Genomic DNA, 21,061 nt, shown 5'->3' with positions numbered 1-21,061 from the left:
CTGAGTTCAATTTCCCGCAACCACATGATGGCTCACATCCACCTGTAATGGGATCTTATGCTCTCTTCTAGTGTGTCTGACATAGTGTACTCACATACATTAATACACATATATACATATATATGTATATATATATTAGCTGGGTGGTAGTAACACATGTCATTAATCCCAGCACTTGGGAGGCAGAAGCAGACAGATTTCTGAGTTTGAAGCCAGTCTGATCTACAGTGAGTTTCAGGACAGCCAGGGCTACACAGACCACCAGCCCAGGGACCACCAGCCTATCTCAAAACAAACACACAAACAAAGGATGTTATTTACTTTTTATTTATTTATATCATTAGTTCATATACACGTATGTGCAATGATGCATTTGTGCATACATGAAATGTAGAAGAGGGTGTTGGAGTTACAGGATTTTGCTTGTTATAGGTTGCTGGGTTCCAAACACTGGTCCTCATGATCATGTAGCAGACACTCTTAACCCTGGGCCTTTTCTCCAATCCCCTTCTTTTCCGTTTGGGAGTCATGCTTAGGTTCTCCTGCATGTAAGGCAAGTAACTTAATCAGCTGAGGCATCTCCACTCACTCACATGATTTCTTGTTTTCAGGTGTGGTCTGAGATTGGAAAAGGCTTTCTAGACGGGTCACTCGATAAAAACACCACTCGGAAAAAACAGTATCAAGAGGGTAAGCTTAGCCACTCTTTTTTTCTTGATTTCTCAAGACAGGGTTTCTCTGTGTAGCCCTGGCTGTCCTGGAACTCACTCTGTAGACCAGGCTGGCCTCGAACTCAGGGATCCACCTGCTAGGATTAAAGGCAAGCGCCACCATGCATGCTGGGCTAGCTTAGCCACTTTTATTAACTGGTTTTGAGGTGGCACACGGTTGGCAGGTAGTCTACCTTGGATCTAGAGCCAAGGTCTCACCTTCAAATGTTAATATGTATTCAAAGATACATGCAGTGATTTTAGTTGTCTTATCTCTGATGGAGAGGTCATTGGCCATCTCTGTGCTTTTTCCTTCTACGTTTCATTCAGTGATGGCTTTTCTTCAATGAAAGATAAGAAAAAGCAGTAAGTAGAAGCTGGTACTCACCGCACAGTGAGTACACAGTACATAACTTGTAAAGAGCGTAAGGGGCACTAGAAAGCCATTCAGAAGTCTACATTTTGAATAATAAACAAGGGGTGAAATTGTCTAAAAGAAGAAAGTATTATTTGCAAAGGTTTTAAAAATCTTATTATATTTGCTATGTATGAGTGTTTTGCCTGCATGTACATCTGTGTACCACTTGCAAGAGGATGCTCACAGAGGCCAGAAGAGAGAGTCAGATCCTCTGGAGCTGTAGTTATAGATAATTGTGAGCTGCCATCCATGTGGGTGCTAAGAACTGAGCCTGGATCCTCTGCAAGATCAGCAAGTGCCTTCAACTGCTGAGTCCTCTCTCCAGCCCCCTCCCTAAAAAAAAAGTCATAAAATATTTTCTATGTTTTATGGCAGTAATTTATAAGATTTATATATGGGGGGCTGGAGAGATGGCTCAGTGGCTAAGAGCACTGACTGTTCTTCCAATAGGTCATGAGTTCAAATCCTAGCACCCACATGGTGGCTCACAACCATCCAAAAAGAGAAAAGACATCTGATGCTTTCTTCTGGTGTCTGAAGACAGTTGCAGTGTACTCACATATAATAAATAAATAAATCTAAAAAAAAAAAGATTTATATATGGGCTGGAGAGATGGCTTAACGGTTGTTTATATCCTATTATGCATGTTACAAAGATGACAAACACCTGTAATTCCAGCTCCGAGGGATCTGATATCCTCTCACCTCTGAGGACACGTGTACACGCTCACACATAGGTGCACACACACAAATAAAACATAGACAATTGATAAAGTTATAAATTAATTAACAGGAGATGCGTCGGTGCAATACCTAAAATAGTCTCTCTACAATCGTCTTGCTTGTATAGCAAACACTTTGCTGAGCAATCTAAGGCCCGTGTGTTAATATTTTATTCTGACCTGCTTCATTTTCTTTTTTTGGAACCAGATAGGGTAATCAAAACATAAATTCTGCACAGTAGTATGCATGTGTGGTCCCAGCTACTTGGTACACTGAGGCAAAAGGATCATCAGTTTAAGTTCAGGAGACACCCACCAGCGACTTTTAAAATTCAGTTTGATACATCCCCTGTGATAGTATGCATTGTAATTCTTGTCACTTGATGGATGTATTTCGTTAGGTTAATTCCCCTTTGCAAAAACTATATCTCAGAAATACAATAATTCCCAAGTTTCCTTGCACCACCGTTTTGTGTTGTTTTGTTTTAATATTGAAACCTGGTTTCTGCCTCCACTTAGATGATGTGTGGCATGTATTTTACTATTTTTAGAAATTCCTCCCAGGTAATCCCAATGTGTGGCAGTGTGGGAACTACTGCATTATATCATCGGCAACTCCTCCTTTCCATCATTAATGTGTAGTCAGTTATTCAAATCTTCTTACTCTTTGGTCAAGATTTATACTATCTTGATATATGTTAGTTCCTTGGAGATGTTAATGAATATGAAGAAGTTTTGTGGCACCTCATTTTACCTGGAAGAAATAAGAAATGATCTAAGGTAGTAAATGTATAGGGAGTGAAAAGATGAAAAGTGAGGCCAGAAGGAGGCTAGCGGTGTGTGGTGGAGAGGCTACACTGTAGTTATCCTGCCAGGGTGGAGAGGCTACAATGTTGTTATCCTGAAGCTGTTGGGTGCTGTGGAGAGGCTACAATGTAGTTATCCTGCCATGGTGGAGAGGTTACACTGTAGTTATCCTGAAGGTGTTGGGTGCAGTGGAGAAGCTGTAATCCTGTCAGGTGGAGAGGCTACAATGTAGTTATCCTGAAGGTGTTAGGTGCTGTGCAGAGGCTACAATGTGGTTAGCCTGATGATGGCGGTATGATAGAGAGGCTACAATGTAGTTATTCTGAAGGTGTCCTGTGCTATGGAGAAGCTACAATGTAGTTATCCTGGTGATGTTCCATATGGTGGAGAGGCTACAATGTAATTATCCTAACTTGTCTCCTGAAGGACACTAGATGTGTGGGGTAGAGAGCCTACAGTGTATTTTGTTTTTGTTTGTTTTCAAATCATGGTTTCCCCTGATAGAGGAGAATGCCAGAACAGAGGCAGAGGGAGTAAATCAGGCGCTCTGGCAATGAAGCAGGCGAGAAAGAGGCTAAGGCTTCAGTCCCAGATAATGAGGGACTGAAACATGAGGGGGAGCAATAGAAAATTCTGTGCTTTGAAGACAACCATTAGTTGGCTAATGGGTTAAATAGGGAGTAAAAGAGAGTAGAAGACAGGCCATTAGGCCAGAGTAACTACAGAATAAGATTATTAGTAAGTAAGATGGGAAGGTTGGGAAGATGCAGTTTTGCAGAATGATCAAGAGTTCAGTATGTTGGATGTTTTGTTTAATATGCTTCAGGTATCTAAGTGGGGATGTTGCGTTTGCAGTTAAATTTATGAATCTGGAGTTTGGAGGAAAAGAGGTCCTGACTAGAAATAAAAGTTTGGAAGTATTTGTTATAGAGCTTTAAAATCTTGAGACCAGAGATCACCAGGATAGCAAATAAAGATTAAAAGGGAGGTTCAGAACCTTACATAGTGAGTTCTAGGCCATCATAGGCCAAACAGGAAGGCCCTGGCTTAGACAGACAGAGGGATGGAGGGATAGATGGGAAGGAGGGAGAAAAGGAAAGGGAAAAAAGGAAGAAAGGAAAAAGAAGTAAGCAACAACCAGTCCTGGGACATTCCTTCCTTAAAGCATTCAAGAGCCAGGAAGGGGTTAAAATGACTCCTAGAAGGACAAGCAGGAAGTGGGGAGTGCAGCAGCCTAGGAGTATCAGGACCTGGGAGCCACTGCTAGCAGTGAGTGATAGGTCATCTCCATCACCAATGAAGGGATAGGTCAGCCAAGATGTGGAATGAAGCAAATCTGTGGTTTTAGTAGCATTGGTTATCAGTTGCTTTTGTCTGAGAATTTTGTTTGAGGATTTACCTTTCTGATTATTTCATGTCTGTGTCTGTCTTTCTGAGTGATCCTTGATTTGAGAGGAGCTATGGAGTTAAGACAGAATTTAGAAGGAAGGATTGGTATTAATGGAGAGATAAGTGTGTTTGGAGGTCTGCGTGGTGTTAGAATTGTTTACATTTTCACCTGAGTGGCAATAATTTGGATGTTTCTTTAAAATCAGTCACTCCCTGAATTGCATAGAGGTATTTTATGGACATTTGTTTGTTTGTTTGTTTTTGGGGTCAGGGTTTCTCTGTGTAGCTCCAGCTGTCCTAGAACTTGATTTTTAGATGAGGTTGGCTCAAACTGACAAAAGTTTGCCTTTCTTTGTCTCGTGAATGTATCTGAAATTTAACAACATTAAATAAAATAAATAAATAAATAAATAAATAACAAACAAAAAAGAAAAGAAAGAAAAAATGATTTAAATATAAATTTTTCTCTAAAAATTATTGGTTTCTGTTTTTAAAAGTTTTCCACACATGGTAATATTGGAAAGAATTATTCTTAGGAGGTTTAACTTCCACAAATGCTTATATTGTGAATTTTTTTAAAAAAATTTTCTTCTTTAAGCTCTCATGCAATTGGAATCTACTTTAAAGAAAATTATAAAGGAACGAAAAGGAGGGAGCTTCAGTCAACATACCTTCATTGACTCCTTAGTACAGGAAAACCTTAATGAGCAACAGGTAATGAAATGTTAATTGGTTATGGAAAGGTCACGTGTGCGTAGAGCGCTTCTCTTTCAGTGCAAATGGCCTCCAAGAAGTCAGGTCGTCTCATTTTTTGTAGGTAGTCAGGGTCCCACGAATGTACCCTCTGAACATTTACAGTTAGAATAAGCAAGCATCAAGCCCGGATGGTGTGTTCATGGAGTGTGTGTGAGCCTTGCTGGGCTCAGGCTGACTGCCCACATGGCCAGCTGTGGCAGCTCGAAGCTCGTTCAGTGTGTTCACCAGCATAAATGCTCTTTTGTGGTTTTGCCAGGCAGTAGTCAGCCTTGGCATCCTGGCCACTCCACTTCATTGTAGGACTCCCAACATGGCACACACAATCTCTGGAAGGCAGAAGTAAGTTTCTGGATATGAGTTTGTGCAGAAATTGAATTAGATTCTGAGACCGTGGCAGCACCGTGGCAGCACTTCCCTATGCCCACGGCATTGTCGTTGCACCAGGCCATGCTATAACAGTAGGACTGAAAAGGTGTGTCTGTATAATGAGTTCATAAGACTGCTAAGAAATAAATATTTGTTGCATCAAAAAGGCCAAAAAGAGTGGGCAACGAAGAGTGGTGACTCACACCTTTAGTCCCAGCACTCAAGAGGCAAGAGGCAAGCCAATTTCTGTGAGTTTAGGACAGCCTACATTGTGAGACTATTGCTCAAAAAAACAAAACAAAAGGCATTATAAGGTAGGATCTATCCATGACAGAGTGGGTAAGAGAGGGTGGGGAGGAGAGCAACCAGAATGCATTGTGTACATATCTGATTGTCAAAGGACAAATTTAACTGAAAATGACAGAAACAAACGGTAAAACTGACACAGGTGAGAAAATAGGCAGTCCAGGATTTAGTTTTATTTGTCCTTTTCTTCAGTATGTAAATGTGTGAGCCTCTGTGCGTTTATGTACACAATGTGTGTACAGGAGTCCTCAGAGGCCAGAGGAGGGCGTCAGATCCTCTAAACTGGATTACAGATGGTTGGGAGCTGCCCACTGTGGTTGTTTGGAACCAGCCCTGTGCACAGGAACCTTCAAGTCCAGTGCAAGGGCAGTGAGGGCTCAGAAGTGAGTCACCCCTCCCTCCTTACCTCCCTCTGGCCCAGCAGCCCTTACCCTTGACTGATGCTTTACTTACACAGATTTTGGGTTTGATGAAGACATAGTAAAGAAATAATAATGTATCCCCCCCCCCCCTACACACACACTTTTTGTTGAACCTAATTTTGTACTCTCGATGATCTCAGTAGAGCCTGGTGGAGGCCACCTTGTATCTCATCCCTTCTGAACTCAGTTTGGTTTTGTAGATCCTTGAAGACAGTGTGGTGTTCTCTCTGGCCGGCTGCATAATAACTGCAAGGCGTAAGTACAAATCAATTTCTGTCTCAGACAGGATAACAGATCAGACACTGGTGAAGCTCTTCTAAAAAAAGGAAACTCAGTGAGGGTCCCTTTGTGGTTTCCCTTCCTTGTTTAAAAAGCTTGCTTCCCGTGGTGCTCCACCTCCCAACCCTACCATGTATTCAATTTCACCTTCGAAATTTGCCATTAAATTTGAAACATTTTATGGATTGTGAATTCTAGTTAGTGCCTTTCGAATGAACTGCCACCAACACCTTTCCTGAAGGTGTGAGGAGTGCTCCCTTTCCTGCTGCTCCTCCCCCTCCTTTGGTTCTAAGGGTTGAATCCCATAGATAAACAGTCCCCACTGAGTCACAGCCTGGGCCTCTTCTGCTCTTCATTGAATAGGGTGATTACTCAGGACTCTGAAAGGGCGTGGAGTCCACAGGGACCATGATTTCAAAGAACTCTTTTGGAACTGGAGATGATTTCTATTTAAAATTCTAGATGCCTGTGTGACCTTCACCAGTTTTTAGATTTATAGAGAACAACACATTGATACAGTATTTATAAAAAGGTTTATAAACATAAAAATGCATAATATAAAATGCTCCCAGGAACTTTTTAGGTGCCAGCTTAAAATGTAGAAAGGCTTATGTTCACTTTATACTTTATTTTAAGCAAACATTTTAGACACGTTTCTCTTCTTTAACCCCTAGATGTATCTAGGTATTACAGAGTAAATGAAATTCGTGCAGATGGGTCAAGGATCGTTACTTGTTACAGTTTTTTCCTGAATTTACTTATCTGTTGTGGTGGCAGTGAGCACATGCCGCAGTGTGAGCGTGCAGTTAGAGGTCAGCTCCCCATGTCGGTCCCAGGGATTGAACTCAGGTCTTTAGACTTGTCAGCAAGTGCATTTACCTGCTGAGCCCATCACAGCCTATCAGTTATTTTATTATTTTAATGCTTATTTGTTTTAAATCTATATTACATTAAAGATGTATGTTTGCTAAAGTTTGTTTTTTTTTTTTTTAAATGTCATTAACCTGGGCATGGTAACACATATCTAAATTCCAGGACTGAGGAAACTGAGTTGGGAGGATCACAAGTTCCAGGCCAACTAGGTCCACATAGTCAAACCCAGTCTAAAAACAGAAACAAAACAAAACTTAGTTTATTATGCTGTGCACGCCACAAAAATTGGTCATCTCAAAGGTAGAATTAATCTAAATCTCATGTTTAGTTTTTAGGGAGAGTTTATAATGATTGTTGCTATTTATTTCTTTGTATGTTTACTGTGACTTTTTTAAAAGGTGTGTTCATTTTACATGTACAAATGTTTACCTTCATGTGTGTGTGTATGTATGTATGTATGTATGTATGTATGTATGTATGTATGTGTGCCATTGCCTACAGAAATCAGAAGAGGGCTTCAGATCCCCTAGAGTTCCCAATGGTTGCTGGAAATCAAAGCTGTGTCTAATGCAAAACAAGCCATCTTCCTAGCTGTGACTTAAAGAGGCCTCTGGAACTTTTGAAAGGCAGGAGGGCCAGCAACCTTTATCTTAGAATTTCTCACCACTCCATTTATTAGCATTGGGGAATTCATTATCTATTCTGTGTTCTCTGCTTTTCTAAACCTAATTATTTCCAGATGGCTCTTGTTTGTTTGTTTGTTTGTTTTTCTTAAAGATTTATTTACTTTTATTTTATGTGCATTGATATTTTGCCTGCATGTGTATCTATGAAGGTGCCATAATCCCTAGAATTGGAGTCATACACAGTTGTGAGCTACCATGTAAGTGCTGGAAATTGAACCCAGGTCCTCTGGAAGAGCAGCCAGAACTCCTAACCACTGAGCCACCTCACCAATCCCTTTTCAAGACAAAGTTTCTCTGTATAGCCTTGACTGTCTTGGAACTTGGTCTGTACAGGTAGCTCTTAGATGCCTTTTAGCTAAGAAATTATGTCTAGTTATATTAACAAAATAATAAATGTCTACAAGTTGCATTTTTAAGCTACTTCCAGTCATATGTTTTTAAGCTACTTCCAGTCATATTTTAAAACAACCACCACCCACACATTTACGTACACACAGAACCCCACCAACAGCAGTAGCTGAAATTATTAAATGTATATGCATACACATCTATGCTCTATTAGTTTTAAGTGATAATGGAGTTGGCAGGACATATGGATGACTCTATGCAAATCCTTATTTAGTCCTTTCAGTAGTAGTATATAGATATATATTGTAAATGTGTACTTTGCATATTTTAATATATATTGTAAATTACATATGTCTACATATCATTTGTGAAATAGAAATGCCAAGCTAAGTAAAGTTGTGGTGCACACCTTTAGTCCCTACACTTGGGAGACAGAAACAGGTGGATCTGGGAGTTTAAGGACAGCATGGTCTACAGAACAAGATCCAGGACAGCATGGTGTGTAGGGAAAGTTAAGGACATAGCTAGTTATTCTTGAATAATTGAGTTACCTGGTGACTATTGATTTTTAGAGGCAATAACCAAATCAAACAGACATTTTTAAAGAGTTAACTTTGAGTTTCGTAAGTGGCTTTTAACATTTGCCTTATTTATACAAGACCTTAGTTTGATCACCAATACTATAAAAATTGATGATGATGGTGATGATGATAAGTTAATTTGAGTCATTCCTCACTCTAGAAAAATAAGGTAATTATATAAGGAGAAGGAAACAATACTCTGTATACACTTCAAAGCAGTTGGGACAGAAAAGACAGAGCTATAGCTACTGTTATTTAAGCATATCCTAGGGAGAAGATGTATTGGAATGCATTGCCAGCATAGCTGCTTTGTTTTCTCTGTTCTTTGTTCCATTTACCCTGTAAAAATAATTCATAAGCCAGCTGAAACCAGAAGTGAGCCATGAGCCAGTGATCCTCCGGCTTGGGTGTCAGAGTACTTAGTAAAAGTGTAGACAGGAGCCAGAAAGATGGCTCAGAGGCTAAAGGTTCTGGCTACAACCTGATGGCATGAATTCAGTTCCAGGAAACCAATTGGTTCATACCTCTACAGGCATGACAACATACTTATACATACATACATACATACATACATACATACATATACACACACATAGATACATACAAATAGAGTAACAAATACAACTAAAGGTTTTTTTTTTTTTTTTTAATAATACATATGAGTGGCCCTTACCCCAACCCATAGAATCAGAAATCTCTGGACATTACAGCACCAATAAACTCTCAGGTGGTTTGGGAAGCCAATAGCCTGAGCAATAATTAATTATTAAAAGTCTAGAAAAATGTCCCGTCCCACAGGACCTAGTTATTTGGGGAGCCGAGGGGAACCCAAGCCTGAAAGAGAAAAACGGGCAGAAAAGACAGAGCACGGCCAAGCAAAAGGGGTGTCTTGTCAAAGCCTCTTTAGTGAAAAGCAAAATGCCTGGTTTTGAACACTCAGTAAGAGGAAGAAGGGAGGGGCTGAGGGGAATGCTAGAAGCACAGAAGGAGGAAAGGTCATCCGGGACAGATGCTGGCTGTGGCATCCAGCAGCTTTTCTGGAATGCTGGTTCCACCTAGACAACCCCAGGTGTTCAGCCAGGATGAGAACCAGTTGATCAGCCTGTGTGAAGAAGGGGGTGGTTCAGCTGTAAACTGCAAGGTCAGTGAACTCTCAAGGTGAGAGCTGTTGAAGGTCTGATTTTCCACAGTTTGGTCTCCCACAGAAAAATGTAATGTGGTTGTATGAGCAAATCTCCCAATACTCTGATTTGTAGGAATCATTTCATTGGTGCCTCTGAGTAAAGAAGCTGATGAGGGGGCTGGAGAGATGGCTTAGTGGTTAAGAGCACTGACTGTTCCTCCAGAGGTCCTGAGTTCAATTCCCAGCAACCACATGGTGGCTCACAACCATCTATAATGAGATCTGATGCACACTTCTGGTGTGTCTGAAGATAGCTACAGTGTACTCATCTATATTAAATAATAATAAGAAGAAGCTGATGAGGTCAGGCTTTTATTTCGTGAGGTTGAAACATCTCCAGCATTCAATCCTCCCTTCCTTGTCTGGTCTCACTAACTTGAGGTAGGGTGCAGCAGGTGCTATGAGTTGCCCGTCAGACTCCAGAAAGGTGGCATCTCAATAGCTCTACTGCATATTTTGCCATCCTGTATACATATTTGTGTTCTGTTTCAAGAAACCCAAATCCTGTAAATAATTTTATTTTAATTTTTGGTAACATTTACGTACCATGGAATGTCAAGGGTGGAAGGGGGAGCAGATTTACAAACTTTTTTTTATATACCAAAAATTATGCAGTAGCTATTTTCTTTGTTACTAATATAAGTTTTCTGTAGTGTGTACCTGGATGATCCATTTCCTAACGACGTCTGGAGAAGTTCAGAAGAAGCTGTACAAGGAGATAGACCAAGTTTTAGGGAAGGATCCTATCACTTCAGAGAAAATTGAGCAGCTCAGGTAAGATTACAATGAAAGAAAAAAATCATTAAAAGGCAAACATCAGGTGGTTTATTTATAGCATTAAGCTTATGCTAATATGTAGGAAAGATATATGGATCTTAAAATATTTCTATAGATTTGCAATAGAATAGAATAGAAAACTATATACATAGATCTACATATATTTTCATTTGTTTCTGATATTTTTTAAAAAATTATTTAGCCAGGCATAGTGGTACATGTCTTTAATTCCAGCACTTCAGAGGCAGGGAGGGACAGGTGGATCTCTGTGAGTTCGAGGCCAGCCTGGTCTACAAAGTGAATTAATTCTAAGACAGCCAGAACAACATAGTGAAACCCTATCTTGGAAAAACCAAAAAATAGCTAAAAATTTATATGCCTCTGTGTCTGTACTAGTGTTTGTGCACATGTGTATGTCAGAAGCCATCTAGGAAAGGCTATGGCAAGCAGTTGAGTTGTCGGGAGATAGCCCATTGATTTGCATAGCTGCGATGGGTGAGCTCTGAGATGTGAGGTCCTCAGAGATGTCATCCCAGGATTGCTTCTTGCATCTGACATGCCTTTCCTGTCACTATTGCATAGCCTAATGATTCCTGGGCATCAGCCCACCCTATTGGGCAGATTTCTTCCCGATCAACATGGAGATGAACTTTCATGAATTAATGCTAGATAAATTAATTATATCATTCCTGATTTGATTCAAATAATTTTGAGAAGAAAGTTTAAGGCGATGGTCTTAGTTGTTTTGCCAGAAAGATGTAATAAAGAATCAAGAATAGAATGTGCCCCTCCTCGTGGATTAGTAAGTAAAGACTGCATAATAAATTCAGTGAGCTTTCATAATTACACTAGAAGAGAAACAGACTTGTGATAGATTTGTGTTCAAGGAAAAACATTCATTCTAGGTCAGGTCCAAGGATAAGGCCACAGGTGTGCCTATGATAAATCAAGGCATATAAGTCTGTTGCTTTGAACTTATAATGAGTTTATAGAATGAAGCACTGCTTTGAAGTTATTATCAACTTCCTTCTGTAACTCTCTTTTGTGTAACATTTTATCTATAAGGTAGTTTTATAAAGAACTTTTGTCTAAGAAGGTATAAAAAGGCTGGGAGAAGAAATAATGTGTGGCTTTTATGGCTCTGCCAGATCCACCAAATGTATATAAGTATATGTCCTTCTGTCGTGTGTGTGTGTGTGTGTGTGTGTGTGTGTGTGTGTGTGTGTGTGTGTGTGTAAAAGTATGTATGAACACTTGTAGAGTTGTTGAAAAAGATGATTGGACCCAGATGGTGTGTGTGTGTGTGTGTGTGTGTGTGTCTGTGTTTGCGCAAGTACTTGACTTCCTCCCTTTCTTCCTTTTCTTTTCTCTTTGGCTTAGGAAGAGTTAATGAACACCAAGTCTCTCACCTGGCTAGGGAGGGGCCCTTGAGACAGAGAGAAAAGAATTCAGATAACTAGGCTTTTCTTTTAAATCCCCTTCTACTATCAGCAGGAGTCAATTGCCAGTAGCCCCTGGCTTAATAGCAAAGAGTTAAAGAAGGTGGAATATGCCAAAGTAAGCGGCTTTGGCCATAATCAAAGACTCCATACACACCCCCGCCCCCACTCCCACCCCTATCCCCGCCCCCACCCCCACCGCCCACTGCATCATTGCCTGCCTCAGTACCTGGGTGCCTCAGTACCAGGGCTAGATTCTGGCAAACATAAAATAACACAGGCATACTGGGAAATACCGCAGTAGGCTTTTTATAGTGTTAAGCATACACTCAGTCATGACTTAGACATTCCTCAGCATTCCTAGATACTCAGAGAAGTGAAAGCTGGCCACACAAAGACCTGTGTGCAGATGTCAGTAGCTGTATATCAAAAACACACAAGTAGGTAAATTAGCAAACTGTAATACTGCCATGCCAAGGAAGGCTCTAATTAATAGAAAAACAAGGTCAATATATACAGCCACATGGATAAACTTTGTTATATGAATTGAAAGAATTAAAGTGCAAAGGCCTCTGTACCACATAATTTCATGGAATGGGATTCTAGAAAAGGGACCACTAATGCCATGGAAGGCCTTTCCTTTTCAACCCATTCTCCAAATTGCTGCTGCCAGGGCCGGCGGCTGCACACCAGAGTCACTTGACCACTTTAAAAGACAAGTACATCCCTAGAAGCAGTCTCAAAAGTTCAGTCTTAACCAAACATCCACAAAAAGAAATCAACTTTTCCCAGATCCCTGGAACTGAAGTCGCAGACTGAGCCACCATACAGGTGCTGGGACTCAAACCTGGGTCCTCTGAAAGAGCCATGCGTATTCTTGAGTCTGAATCATCTCTGCGGCCTTCCATTCTGCTAGCGTTTGTCATGATTATTTATTTACTTATTTATTTTAAAAACAGATATTGTCGGCAAGTGCTTTTTGAAACCGTTCGGACTGCTAAACTAACTCCAGTTTCTGCCCGGCTTCAAGATATTGAGGGAAAAGTCGGCCCGTTTGTTATTCCTAAGGAGGTAGGAAGTGTTTGCTATATTTGACTCAGCCAGTTTATCCTCAAGTTCTTTGGTATGGGCTTTTATTTTAGTTCTTTTAATTGAAAATAATTTTTTATATGATATATTCTGATCACAGTTTCTTCTCTCTCATCTGCTTCTATATCCTCCCTGTCCCTCCAACTCCATGGGCTTCCTTCTCACTTTAGAAAACAAACTGACAAATAAGGAAACAACTGTCAGAATAAACAAACAAAAAGCTCAAAGAAAATACACACACACACACACACACACACACACACACACACACATACACACAAAGCCCACATTCACAACACAGACACAGATACAAAACAATAAGAACACAGATTGGAAACCATACTATACAAACCAAAGACCAGTAAGACGATAAATGCCAAAAGAAAGCGTTTGCAATAAAGACCTCCAAAGTTCCCATGCACTCATTGTGTGGTGGCCATCACTGGATCCCGACCCTCCAGCTGTGGCGCACTGTCTTCTGCTGTGGAGCACCGTCTTCTGCTGTGGAGCACCGTCTTCCACTGTGGAGCACCGTCTCCCACTGTGTAACACTGTCTTCTGCTGTGGAGCACCTTCTCCCACTGTGGAGCACTGTCTTCTGTTGTGGAGCACCATCTCCCACTGTGGAGCACTGTCTTCTGTTGTGGAGCACCATCTCCCTCTGTGAAGCATTGTCTCCCTCTGTGGAGCATTGTCTTCTGCTGTAGAGCACTGTCTTCCATTGTGGAGTATGTGGGTTTCTCTTAGCTCTCCTTCTCATCTGTTCTGCTGTCAATAGTGTGTATTTTTGTGCACTCTGGTGTGTGATTACTGTGCTGTGTGTCCATGAACATGTACGTGAAAGTATCTTAAAAACTCAGTTTAGCGGCTGGTAAGATAACTCAGTAGATACCACACTTGCTGGGCAAGCCTGGGGACCTGAGTTTAATTCCCAGAACTCAAATGTGCCATGGGACACCCATAATCACACTCATATATCACACAATAATGATAAATATTTTTTGAAATTAGGTCTTAATATGAAATCTTATCATTAATATGTTGTTCTTTTATTCTTTTCAATTGAGCATGTCATAACTGTTAATAGAATTGGCACTTAATGGAGATCCAACTTATTTGAACAGCTATATAGTATTCTACTATATGTGTCATATTAATTTATGCCCTGTAAATAAAGCAGTCTTACTAATGAGGATTTAGACTGACATTCGCTTTTTATTATTATAAATTGTACAGTTGTGTAGGTATCAGATAATGCCTTAGAAATGGAGTTTTGGAAGTTGGACGTGGCAGTATATGCCAGTAATTGCAGTACTTGAGAGCTTGAGGCCAGAGGACTGCCATACGTTTGAAGACTTGTGTATCCTGTAGTACATAGTATGTTAGAGGTCAGCCTGGCCTACATAGTAAGTAAATGGAACGTTTGGATCAAAAGGCATGCGTTACATATCGGGACTGGAGTTAGCTCAGAGCTGTTACCGACTGTGTGCAAGGTCCTGGTTTAGGCCTCAGCACCAACAAATGAATTATTTCATTATAATTAAATCTTGTAAACGGCAATTTATACTTCATTAGTAATGATAGTACACGCTTTTCAGAGTTAGGGATGTGGCTCAGTGAGAACACACTTTCTTAGCTTACACAGAGGTCAGTCTTTAGCACAAAAGTTAACTAACTAATCAACTAAGTAAGTAACCAAATCATAAAATCCATTTAGGACTGAGGGTATAGCTCAGTGGGCCCCTGGGTTCAATCCCTAGCACCAAAACAAAAAACAAAAAAACCAATACACACACACACACACACACACACACACACACACACGAACACACACAAGAACACACACACACACACTTTTTTTCCCTCCCCAGTTCCTCATCACTTTGGACTTAGGAATCTTTGGTATATCTTATGAATCATATGTCAATTGTCTCATTGTTTCATTTGCTTCTTCTTGATCATTAGCAAGATGGAACAGCTTTTCATACATGCATTGACAGTTTGCATTTCTCTTGAATTCTGTCTTCGGTGCCCACTCTTCCCAGCCTCCTCCCCTTCCTAGTGAGCTGTCCTCATCACTTGGCTGTCAGCTATGTGGTGAATTCCTTCCTGGTTACGATCCTCTTCCACTGATGCTCACAGTCATTTTCAGGTTTTAAATTTTCATGTAGTTAATTCTGGATTTTCTCCTGTGGCCTCCAGGTCTTGTGGCACGCTTGGGCCGTGTACTTGCCTAGAAGATATTGTGGGTTGCTCTGTCATGGGTCACCAAGATGATGGCCACTGCTGACGTCGTCACTTTGCATTTTCTGTAGTAGACACGATTTTAGGTGACTTGTGTTTTCATGCTTGACTAATTAGACCGTTTTGTGTTTTAGACGCTCGTCCTTTATGCCCTCGGAGTGGTTCTTCAGGACCCCAGCACCTGGCCATTGCCACACAGGTATGAAATAGTGTTGTCTTTTCCATTGCTGGTTTCTATGTATGTGCATATTTCCTTCCCTTTCCAATATCTGGAAAAGTAGTATGTGGTAATACGTGACGGCAGAAAGCACTGTGCCCTGTCTGCTCTTTGTGGCTTCTCTTTCATTGTCTTCTTCCTCCTCTCCCCACCTCCTTTATTTATTTATTCTTGAGGCAAGGTCTTGCTTGATAGCTGGAGCTAGCCTTGAACTTGTGATCATTCTGCCTCAGCCTCCCAAATGCTCGATTTATAGGCATGTTGCATTATCTATTTTGATTTTTAGTTTTATTCCTTTTATTATCACTTGTACCTCATAATCCATATGTTTATCTGATTCTATAACTGTCCTTTAGCCTTACTACATTTTTTAGAAGAGAAGATGTTGCCTATACAGCTCTTTCATAGAATCTAGGAATTGTGCTGTGTGTCCTGCATGGAAACGGGGGAGCTGAGCTGAAGACCGAGCCACTGCCGTTTGCCGTAAGGTGGTAGGCTGGTCTTTACCACCGTGAAAAAGCTTAGAAACATGCAGCTGTTTTGAGATCGTGTGGCAGTGCAAAGCCCAAGGGAAAGGTCTGCTGGTGTCACCACCACTCCAAGGACGGGCAAGGGAACACTCCCAGCACTTGAGGTTGTTTTTAAGTATCCTGACATTAAAGAATTGTTGTTTTTTATGCATGGGGGTGGGGCATGGATTTGAGACAGTGTTCCTCTGTGTAACCCTGGCTATTCAGGAACTCACTGTGTAGACCGGGCTAGCCTCAAACTCATAGATCTGCCTGCCTTTGCTTCCTGAGTACTGGGATTAAAGACATGATCCATCACCCCTCAGCTTAAAGAATCTTACTAAAACAGCAGACCCTCAAATTTTACTCTAAAATTATTAGTTATTAGCTAACCTTTATATTCCAAATGGCTTTAATAACAAAACTAAAGATGTAAAAATATATGCCTATAATTACAGAAAACTAAAATTTGACATTTCTTAATTTTAAAAAAAATCTATGTGAAAAAATGCCAAGTTTTTGGTAAAGTTTAATTGTGAAATGAAGACTCTAGCAGGACATGTTGCTCGTGTGCAAGGCCTGAATTCCGACCTAGTACCATAGAGCGAGAGAGGAAAGGGGGTAGACAAAGAGGGGAGAAAAAGGAGGAACTTCATTGGAACGTTTGGTGTTGCTGCTATTCTCAAAAGATTCAGAGAAATTGAAAATGTTAAAAGGAACAGATGGAGCCAGGTGTGACACACAGCTGTCATCCCAACAATTGGGAAGTGGAGGCCGAAAAAGTAAGAGACCTGATCACAAATATCTACCTCCCCCTAAGAGAATAGATGCTACATTGTGGTATTGAATTCAGAGGACATAAATGTTAGTATTATATCTGAGAGTTCCCTGAAGCTGGGCACTCCCTTAGTTGTATCAAGAGACCCTTGTCCTTGCTGCCCGTACTTTGAGAAGCAACTCATCCAAAGAGAAATATGGATGGATATGCAGAACTCAGACAATACAAACCATAGGTTAATTATTATAATTGTCACATGGAGAAGGATAAAGGAAAGAACAAAGGAGGGGGGATTGACTTTTTTCCCAAAATTTGATACCTTTGAGATTCAAGTAAATTGTTACAAGTTCTTTTCCTGGTGGAGTAATATTCCATTAAGTGGAGTTTGTATGCCATTAAGCTACGGAAGGATATTATTGTGTTAATTTTCATTTTTATTATTATGAATGAAGCTACTATGAACATTTGTGCACTTTCGTTTGAACTAGGATTTTGTATTTTTTTTATAATTGCCTAAGACTATAACTTTACATATTTGATAAAAACAAAATAAGAAATTGGAACACTCGCTGGGCATGGTGTTGTATGTCTGTAATCTTATCATTTTGGAAGTCAGAAGGTAGGAGGATTGTGAGTTGGAGGCTAGCCTGGGCTACATCAGAAGAGTTTATCTCAGAAGGAAAGGGAAGGGGAGGAGGAAAGAAAGCCATAATCTTCAGACTCAGCTACTTTGGCTCCAGCATCAGTTCGTTTTGCCTAGGAACTGTGTTGCTCCCCAAAGAACAAGCCTGCTGCCTCAGCCCTTTGAGCAGAAAGGGAACAATTCCCATGTCTGAGGTGTGGACAAGCAGAAAGTGGTAATTGGTAGAATACTTAGTAAAGCACCTACTATGTAACAAATATTGACAAATGTGTGCAACACTCCAGGGCAGTTGCTATGCTAAACATTTTTTTGGAGGGGGGCGGTTCGAGACAGGGTTTCTCTGTATACCCCTGGCTGTCCTGGAACTCACTCTGTAGACCAGGCTGGCCTCAAACTCAGAAATCCACCTGCCTCTGCCTCCCAAGTGCTGGGATTAAAGGTGTGTGCCACCACTGCCTGGTCTTTTGCTTGCTTTTAATTTAATTAAAACATAAACACATCTTGTTCTCTCTCCCTCTCCTGTTTTCTGTCCCCCCAATATCCTCCTCTTCTTTGACCATTGTTGCTGCACATGACTAGAAATGAATCAACATATAAGCACAACCTGCTGAGTCTGCACTGTGCTGCCTGCACGTATACGTTTCTAAGGCTGGTCGTGGATGTTGGATGGAGAGCCCATGTGTGGAGAAGACTAATTCCTCCACTCACAGCAGTTGGTAGATCTGGCAGTGGGGCCTGGTGACATTTCCCCATCTTGGGAAGGTCAACTCTTGAAATTGTTCAGAGCTTGTTCAGGCAGCCATGCTGTTGAGATTTCACAGCAGACTTCCTGGTCCTCTGATTTACTAAAGTCTCCTAGAGCCCAGTGAGCTGAACACTCTACAGATGGAGAAATTGGCTAAAGAAGTTGTTAAATTTATACAGTTTTGACAATAGAGTCAGAAGCCAGGCAGTGGTGGCACATGCCTTTAATCTCAGCAGAGGCAGGGGATTTCTGAATTCGAGGCCAGCCTGGTTTACAGAGTGAGTTCCAGGACAGCCAGTGCTACACAGAGAAACCCTGTCTCAAAAAAACAAAAACAAAACAAAACAAAACAAAAAAAGACAATAGAGACAGATCTGTTGGTCTTCAAGTCTTTTCATTGTATAGATACCCAAGACCATCTATAAGTTAGATTAATGCAATGGATATGGTTTCTGGCACATTGCAAATGCTGAAATATTAATAATCTGCAACATCACTCTTAAATGTGCTCATTAGAATCTAAATAGAAGCTGAACAGTAGTGGTACGTGTTGTTTAACCTTTTATTGGTTCTTTGTGAATTTCACATCATGCACTCCAGACCTCTCATCTCCCCATCCCTTCATATCCACCCTCCATCCTTGCAACCTACCCCACAAAAAGAAATGAAAGAAGAAGAAAAAAAAAAAAGAAAACAAACAATACCTAGTCATGGAAGCTTCAGTGTGTCCCACAGCTACCCTTTTGTTGAAACATCTTTGCTTGCAGATGTTCATTTCAATGAGTTGTGGGTCTGGTTTGAGGCCTCTGGGTTCTGTCAGTACACTATCAGTACTGGATCCTTATCTTTTAAATAGATTTTTTAAAAGGAGTTGACGTGTTTTCTTTTTACTTCTCCAGTTGCATTTGACAAGGAAAGTCTAAAGTAAGACCTTTCTTAGCCTCTTAATATCTGTCACTTATAATAGATGTAAGTACAGTAAATAAGTGACATTCCAGGGCTTGAATCCCTGGTTTTAACAGAGGAACAATGTGAAATGACTTACATGTCGATCCGGTGGCCTGGATTTTATTCAGATATTATCTGGTTTTTGGCTCATCCTTGTATTTCAGGAAGGATCCTGCTGCCTTACTGGCTCTGAAGAATCTTTCTTTCTTTCTTTCTTTCTTTCTTTCTTTCTTTCTTTCTTTCTTTCTTTCTTTCTTTCTTTCTTTCTTCTTTCTTTCTTTCTTTCTTTCTTTCTTTTTATCATTTAGAGGTAGCATATTCATAAACAGCAAGTGATTAAACATCTGTGTGTTTGATGGTTTAGAAGCATAATAAAGTATAATATGATGGCAAAAGATTTCAACTACCACAGCTATGCGTTTCATGTTGATGTCTAAGGCACAAGTGGATCTGTTTTGTGGTGACCTTGGATTTTCCTTGTAGGTTTGATCCAGACCGCTTTGCTGACGAGCCAGTGATGAAGGTGTTCTCTTCTCTTGGCTTCTCAGGCACGTGGGAATGCCCAGAACTGAGGTAAATGACAAGATGGCAATGGGGACTGAAGGATACCATGTCCTCCATCTGCCTGGAATTTGATGGTCTCTCTTAAGAGACCAAGCGCTATCATTGTTAATGTCAACTTTTTGACCTTTAGTAACCAGTTGGCTCTCTTCTGGACCAGGTTTGCTTACGTGGTGACCACAGTGCTTGTGTGTGCGTTGCTGAAGAGGCTTCGCCTGCTTGCTGTGGAGACACAAGTTTTTGAAATGAAGTATGAACTGGTCACGTCACCAAGGGAAGAAGCTTGGATCACTGTCTCCAAAAGACACTAGACATTTATGCACTTAAAGTCTGTTAAGTAGATGAAGGGAAATGCCCAGTTAGAATATGTGCTGAGTCCTTTTGTAAACCCAGTATCACTTTGTAATGTAAAACCTGTTAGTGCTTCATGATGTAAATTTGGATTTTTATATGTCAAATTTTCTTACTGTATGATGTATGTTTATACTTACATTGACAACTTTAACAGGAAAGTATAATTTTCTTTTAATTTGCATCATTCTCTAAGCCATTATTTTTTCATTTTTATTATTATTTTGTGGGGGGATGGGTTTTGAGACAGGTTTTTTTTCTGTGTAGCCCTGGATGCTCTGGAACTCACTCTTTAGACCAGGCTGGCCTCAGACTCACAAAGATCCACCTGCCTCTGCCTCTGGAGAGCTAGGATCAGAGGCCTGCGGCACCACCGCCTGGCTAAGCCATGATTTCCAATCTTGATGTTTTCAGTTTGATCTGTCAGAAGAGCAATCTTAGAGGATTCTTTTGGGCACGTTGTGGAATCATGTTTTCTGAATATTCATAAAAGAGAGACTTAATGTCGCTTCTTTTTGCATTTCTAATAAATCACCTGTCATTTTATTTGGAGGACTGTTTCGTTTTCTGAGTATTAATGTGTCTTAGTCATTTTCATTAGGATTTAGTGAGTCCCTGGGCATTCTGTCTAGCATCTGCTGTTCTCGTGCTCCTAACTATTCATCTAAAGGCTTGCACGTGGCTCAGCATGTCAAACGGTTCAGAATCATCTGGGAATAGCACAGTTGCTTCCAAATGTGTTTCAAATGAGTGCCCCTCTTATATGACAAACTGAGGCAGAAGCTTATCCTGATTTTCTGGAAATCTCACAGCACTGTGTTAAATTCTGCTCGTGCAGAGAAACAGAATTCCCAAGTTGGAAATTAGCTACCATGCCCTAAAGAAGACAAAATGAACACTTTAGTAAGAAAGAG

At 40.6% G+C, this 21,061-nt stretch overlaps 1 protein-coding gene across 2 annotated transcripts in view; it reads left to right on the top strand.

Annotated features, from left to right (window-relative positions):
- The window catches only part of LOC127692719 (cytochrome P450 20A1), a 40,343-nt gene extending 19,650 nt beyond the window's left edge, over positions 1 to 20,693 (top strand). The window contains exons 6-13 of one of the 2 annotated variants that reach the window (XM_052193332.1): positions 612 to 690; positions 4,645 to 4,760; positions 6,097 to 6,151; positions 10,500 to 10,620; positions 13,022 to 13,133; positions 15,530 to 15,594; positions 19,719 to 19,808; positions 19,930 to 20,693. In XM_052193332.1, coding sequence (XP_052049292.1) covers positions 612 to 690; positions 4,645 to 4,760; positions 6,097 to 6,151; positions 10,500 to 10,620; positions 13,022 to 13,133; positions 15,530 to 15,594; positions 19,719 to 19,808; positions 19,930 to 20,107 — 816 coding nt within the window. In that variant the 3' untranslated portion in view covers positions 20,108 to 20,693. The remainder of the gene's footprint in view (positions 1 to 611; positions 691 to 4,644; positions 4,761 to 6,096; positions 6,152 to 10,499; positions 10,621 to 13,021; positions 13,134 to 15,529; positions 15,595 to 19,718; positions 19,809 to 19,929) is intronic. The other variant, XM_052193333.1, reaches the window with a different exon arrangement.
- Positions 20,694 to 21,061: the final 368 nt, after the last annotated feature.

The sequence above is a fragment of the Apodemus sylvaticus genome, chromosome 9, assembly GCF_947179515.1.
Source record: "Apodemus sylvaticus chromosome 9, mApoSyl1.1, whole genome shotgun sequence".
In the NCBI taxonomy this organism is placed as follows: Eukaryota; Metazoa; Chordata; class Mammalia; order Rodentia; family Muridae; genus Apodemus; species Apodemus sylvaticus.
The sequence above is the reverse complement of the archived record's forward strand: the minus strand, read 5'-3'. Positions and strand labels throughout refer to the sequence as shown.